The 4,895-nt window shown below is 55.3% G+C and overlaps 1 protein-coding gene and 1 long non-coding RNA gene across 2 annotated transcripts; both read left to right on the top strand.

Annotated features, from left to right (window-relative positions):
• Positions 1-1,570: 1,570 nt before the first annotated feature.
• On the top strand, positions 1,571-2,212 carry LOC127925853 (uncharacterized). The gene is made up of 3 exons (XR_008122540.1): positions 1,571-1,650; positions 1,694-2,045; positions 2,132-2,212. It is a non-coding gene; the product is annotated as an uncharacterized LOC127925853 (long non-coding RNA).
• Positions 2,213-2,575: 363 nt separating this feature from the next.
• On the top strand, positions 2,576-3,945 carry LOC127925852 (S-antigen protein-like). The gene is made up of 4 exons (XM_052511168.1): positions 2,576-2,834; positions 2,912-3,145; positions 3,177-3,371; positions 3,530-3,945. The coding sequence occupies exons 1-4, from the start codon at positions 2,576-2,578 to the stop codon at positions 3,943-3,945; spliced, it is 1,104 nt and encodes a 367-aa protein (XP_052367128.1).
• The last annotated feature ends 950 nt before the right edge of the window (positions 3,946-4,895 follow it).

Here is a 4,895-nt window from a genome sequence, read left to right as displayed (position 1 = left end):
TCTAGTCAGGTCTAGTCAGGTCAGGTCAGGTCTAGTCTAGTCAGGTCTCTAGTCTAGTCAGGTCTAGGTCAGGTCTAGTCTAGTCAGGTCTAGGTCTGGTCAGGTCTAGTCAGGTCTAGTCAGGTCTAGTCAGGTCAGGACTAGTCTAGTCTAGTCAGGTCTAGTCAGGTCTAGTCAGGTCTAGGGTTAGTCTAGTCAGGTCTAGGTCTAGTCAGTCAGGTCTAGTCTAGTCAGGTCTAGTCAGGTCTGGTCAGGTCTAGTCTAGTCAGGTCTAGTCAGGTCTGGGTCAGGTCTAGTCTAGTCAGGTCTAGTCAGGTCTAGTCTAGTCAGGTCTAGGTCTGGTCAGGTCTAGTCAGGTCTAGTCAGGTCTAGTCTGGTCTGGTCAGGTCTAGGTCTAGTCAGGTCTAGTCTAGTCTAGTCAGGTCAGGTCAGGTGTCAGGTCAGGTCTAGTCTAGTCAGGTCTAGTCAGGTCTAGTCAGGTCTAGTCTAGTCAGGTCTAGTCAGGTCAGGTCTAGTCAGGTCTAGTCAGGTCTAGTCAGGTCTAGTCAGGTCTAGGACTAGTCTAGTCAGGTCAGGTCTAGTCAGGTCTGGTCTGGTTTAGTCAGGTCAGGACTAGTCTAGTCGAGTCAGGTCAGGTGTAGTCAGGTCAGGTCTAGTCAGGTCTAGTCAGGTCAGGTCAGGTCTAGTCAGGTCTAGTCTAGTCAGGTCTAGTCTAGTCTGGTCAGGTCTAGTCTGGTCTAGTCAGGTCTAGTCTGGTCTAGTCAGGTCTAGTCTGGTCTAGTCTGGTCTAGTCAGGTCTAGTCTGGTCTAGTCTGGTCTAGTCTGGTCTAGTCTGGTCTAGTCAGGTCTAGTCTAGTCAGGTCTAGTCTAGTCAGGTCTAGTCAGGTCAGGTCTAGTCAGGTCTGGTCAGGTCTAGTCAGGTCTAGTCAGGTCAGGTCTAGTCAGGTCTAGTCAGGTCAGGTCTAGTCAGGTCTAGTCAGGTCTAGTCTGGTCAGGTCTAGTCAGGTCTAGTCTGGTCAGGTCTAGGTCTAGTCTGGTCAGGTCTAGTCAGGTCAGGTCTAGTCTAGTCTAGTCAGGTCTAGTCAGGTCTAGTCAGGTCTAGTCTAGTCAGGTCTAGTCAGGTCTAGTCAGGTCTAGTCTGGTCAGGTCTAGTCAGGTCTAGTCAGGTCAGGTCTAGTCAGGTCTAGTCTGGTCAGGTCTAGTCAGGTCTCTAGTCAGGTCTAGTCAGGTCAGGTCTAGTCAGGTCTAGTCAGGTCTAGTCAGGTCTAGTCTGGTCAGGTCTAGTCAGGTCTAGTCAGGTCTGATCCAATGAGTCCCAGTCAGGCCTCAGTGTTTAGTGAAAACCCATTGATGAAACGGAGCTGAAATGTGTCAGTGAGCTCCAGGATAATGGGGTCCAACACAACTACAACGCCCTGCAATGTCTTTTATCAGGACTAGTCAGGTCTAGTCTAGTCAGGTCTAGTCTAGTCAGGTCTAGACCAGGATAATGGGGTCAGAACACAATGTATTTTATCAGGTCTAGTCAGGATAATGGGGTCCAACACAATGTATTTTATCAGGTCTAGTCCAGGATAATGGGGTCCAACACAATGTCTTTTATCAGGTCTAGTCCAGGATAATGGGGTCCAACACAATGTCTTTTATCAGGTCTAGTCAGGATAATGGGGTCCAACACAATGTCTTTTATCAGGTCTAGTCCAGGATAATGGGGTCCAACACAATGTCTTTTATCAGGTCTAGTCCAGGATAATGGGGTCCAACACAATGTCTTTTATCAGGTCTAGTCCAGGATAATGGGGTCCAACACAATGTCTTTTATCAGGTCTAGTCCAGGATAATGGGGTCCAACACAATGTCTTTTATCAGGTCTAGTCCAGGATAATGGGGTCCAACACAATGTCTTTTATCAGGTCTAGTCCAGGATAATGGGGTCCAACACAATGTCTTTTATCAGGTCTAGTCCAGGATAATGGGGTCCAACACAATGTCTTTTATCAGGTCTAGTCCAGGATAATGGGGTCCAACACAATGTCTTTTATCAGGTCTAGTCAGGATAATGGGGTCCAACACAATGTCTTTTATCAGGTCTAGTCAGGATAATGGGGTCCAACACAATGTCTTTTATCAGGTCTAGTCCAGGATAATGGGGTCCAACACAATGTCTTTTATCAGGTCTAGTCCAGGATAATGGGGTCCAACACAATGTCTTTTATGGGTTTTGATTTCCGACAAAACGCTGGAAGGCCCCACTACAACGCCCTGCTAAGAGGCTGAGGGGAACCTACGACGCCCTGCGAAGAGGCCGAGGGGGAACCTACGACGCCCTGCTAAGAGGCCGAGGGGGACCTACGACGCCCTGCTAAGAGGCCGAGGGGGACCTCGACGCCCTGCGAAGAGGCCGAGGGGACCTACGACGCCCTGCTAAGAGGCCGAGGGGGACCTACGACGCCCTGCTTAGAGGCCGAGGGGGACCTCGACGCCCTGCGAAGAGGCCGAGGGGGACCTACGACGACCTGCGAAGAGGCCGAGGGGGACCTACGACGCCCTGCGAAGAGGCCGAGGGGGACCTACGATGCCCTGCGAAGAGGCCGAGGGGGACCTACGACGCCCTGCGAAGAGGCCGAGGGGGACCTACAACGCCCTGCGAAGAGGCCGAGGGGAGACCTACGACGCCCTGCTAAGAGGCCGAGGGGGACCTACACGACGCCCTGCTAAGAGGCCGAGGGGGACCTACAACGCCCTGCTAAGAGGCCGAGGGGGACCTACGACGCCCTGCGAAGAGGCTGAGGGGGACCTCCACGACGCCCTGCTAAGAGGCCGAGGGGACCTACGTCGCCCTGCTAAGAGGCAGAGGGGGACCTCGACGCCCTGCTAAGAGGCCGAGGGGGACCTACGACGCCCTGCTAAGAGGCCGAGGGGGACCTACGACGCCCTGCTAAGAGGCCGAGGGGGGACCTACGACGCCCTGCTAAGAGGGCCCAAGGGAGGACCTACGACGCCCTGCTAAGAGGCCGAGGGGGGACCTACGACGCCCTGCTAAGAGGCCGAGGGGGGACCTACGACGCCCTGCTAAGAGGCCGAGGGGGGACCTACGACGCCCTGCGAAGAGGCCGAGGGGGGACCTACGACGCCCTACTAAGAGGCCGAGGGGGACTGGTCTACGCCCTGCTAAGAGGCCGAGGGGGACCTACGACGCCCTGCTAAGAGGCCGAGGGGGAACTACGACGTCCTGCAAGAGGCCGAGGGGGACCTCGACGCCCTGCTAAGAGGCCGAGGGGGGACCTACGACGCCCTGCTAAGAGGCCGAGGGGGGACCTACGACGCCCTGCTAAGAGGCCGAGGGGGGACCTACGACGCCCTGCTAAGAGGCCGAGGGGGACCTACGACGCCCTGCTAAGAGGCCGAGGGGGGACCTACGACGCCCTGCTAAGAGGCCGAGGGGGACCTACGACGCCCTGCTAAGAGGCCGAGGGGACCTACACGCCCTGCTAAGAGGCCGAGGGGGACCTTCCGACGCCCTGCTAAGAGGCCGAGGGGGACCTCGACGCCCTGCTAAGAGGCCGAGGGGGTACCTACGACACCCTGCGAAGAGGCCGAGGGGGACCTCGACACCCTGCTAAGAGGCCGAGGGGGGACCTACGACGCCCTGCGAAGAGGCCGAGGGGGACCTACGACGCCCCTGCTAAGAGGCCGAGGGGGACCTACGACGCCCTGCGAAGAGGCCGAGGGGGACCTGACGACGCCCTGCTAAGAGGCCGAGGGGGACCTACGATGCCCTGCGAAGAGGCCGAGGGGGGACCTGACGCCCTGCTAAGAGGCCAAGGGGGACCTACGACGCCCTGCGAAGAGGCCGAGGGGGACCTACCTGACGCCCTGCTAAGAGGCCGAGGGGGACCTGACGCCCTACTAAGAGGCCGAGGGGGACCTACGACGCCCTACTAAGAGGCCGAGGGGGACCTACGACGCCCTGCTAAGAGGCCGAGGGGGACCTACAACGCCCTGCTAAGAGGCCGAGGGGGACCTCACGACGACGCCCTGCTAAGAGGCCGAGGGGAACGTAGAGGGGAAATCACTGGTTTTAATAATAACCTGATTTCTCCAGGGTTGGAAATGGGAATTATAACCTACATGTTTATCGTTGGAACGTGATCAGACTTTACACTTATTATTCACTTACCCCATAGGGCTCTGGTGAAATATAGTGCACTACATTTGACCAGGGTCCATAGGACCCCATAGGGCTCTGGTTGAAATATAGTGCACTACATTTGACCAGGGTCCATAGGACCCCATAGGGCTCTGGTTGAAATATAGTGCACTACATTTGACCAGGGTCCATAGGACCCCATAGGGCTCTGGTTGAAATATAGTGCACTACATTTGACCAGGGTCCATAGGACCCCATAGGGCTCTGGTTGAAATATAGTGCACTACATTTGACCAGGGCCCATAGGACCCCATAGAGCTCTGGTTGAAATATAGTGCACTACATTTGACCAGGGCCCATAGGACCCATAGGGCTCTGGTTGAAATATAGTGCACTACATTTGACCAGGGTCCATAGGACCCCATAGGGCTCTGGTTGAAATATAGTGCACTACATTTGACCAGGGTCCATAGGACCCCATAGGGCTCTGGTTGAAATATAGTGCACTACATTTGACCAGGGCCCATAGGACCCCATAGAGCTCTGGTTGAAATATAGTGCACTACATTTGACCAGGGCCCATAGGACCCATAGAGCTCTGGTTGAAATATAGTGCACTACATTTGACCAGGGTCCATAGGACCCCATAGGGCTCTGGTTGAAATATAGTGCACTACATTTGACCAGGGTCCATAGGACCCCATAGGGCTCTGGTTGAAATATAGTGCACTACATTTGACCAGGG

This window comes from Oncorhynchus keta, unplaced genomic scaffold (genome assembly GCF_023373465.1).
Source record: "Oncorhynchus keta strain PuntledgeMale-10-30-2019 unplaced genomic scaffold, Oket_V2 Un_contig_6360_pilon_pilon, whole genome shotgun sequence".
NCBI classification, from domain to species: Eukaryota; Metazoa; Chordata; class Actinopteri; order Salmoniformes; family Salmonidae; genus Oncorhynchus; species Oncorhynchus keta.
Note: the sequence above shows the minus strand (reverse complement) of the source record. Positions and strands in the feature narration are given on the sequence as shown.